The sequence below is a fragment of the Trichoplax adhaerens genome, genomic scaffold (genome assembly GCF_000150275.1).
Source record: "Trichoplax adhaerens TRIADscaffold_3 genomic scaffold, whole genome shotgun sequence".
In the NCBI taxonomy this organism is placed as follows: domain Eukaryota; kingdom Metazoa; phylum Placozoa; class Uniplacotomia; order Trichoplacea; family Trichoplacidae; genus Trichoplax; species Trichoplax adhaerens.
In genome coordinates this window covers 2,890,740-2,891,440 of record NW_002060945.1, presented here as the reverse complement: position 1 = coordinate 2,891,440, position 701 = coordinate 2,890,740, and the positions used below count along the sequence as shown (strand labels likewise).

At 34.8% G+C, this 701-nt stretch overlaps 1 protein-coding gene across 1 annotated transcript; it reads left to right on the top strand.

The window, feature by feature from the left end:
* Nucleotides 1-201: 201 nt before the first annotated feature.
* Nucleotides 202-471, top strand: TRIADDRAFT_7436 (uncharacterized protein; the record flags this gene model as incomplete). Its single annotated transcript, XM_002110862.1, has 1 exon — nucleotides 202-471. A coding segment is annotated over one exon (270 nt), but the record flags the coding sequence as incomplete, so codon positions are not given.
* Between the last annotated feature and the right edge of the window lie 230 nt (nucleotides 472-701).

Below are 701 nucleotides of genomic sequence, written 5' to 3'. Positions count from 1 at the left end.
AACGATTATAACACGACTAAGGTATCCCTGCCAATTCAAGCAACAACAGCAAATTATTCTCAACAACATTCTCATTCTCATCAATCGACAAATAATCATACCCCCACGCAAGCAATAACTGTAACAGCTAGTGCTAGTGCTAATTCTATAAATTTTAGTTCAAGTCAAGTGACATCTACAATTCATCAGCAAGATATCGAACACCATTCTTCATTATCTACTAGTCGGTCGATGAATGTTATCCCTTTTCCGCCTTGCCTAGACTTTAATTCAGAACCCTCGTTTATTCATAAAAGAAATGAACGGGAACGAATTCGTGTTCGTCACGTCAATGAAGGCTATGCCAAACTAAGAGATCATTTACCACGAAAATTCAACCAAAAACGATTATCAAAGGTAGAAACACTACGTGCCGCTATCCGTTATATTAAACATTTAGAGGACATATTAAAGGAAGGCCATAATACATCTAGTCAATAATATTCTAAATCATTCGATTAAAATCTGTCTTGACGGCAAATATAACTCTGCATTCTAGATGTATTAATTTAACTTTGACCATTGTAAGCGACTACTCTTGCTACAATTCTTAAAAATATGGTATATCTTTATAGATACGAGAAAAAATATTCGTACTTTAAACATACGTAGGTTTGCTATCTACCGTATCTTATATACAATGAGAGGGCGGTAAGGAAAAC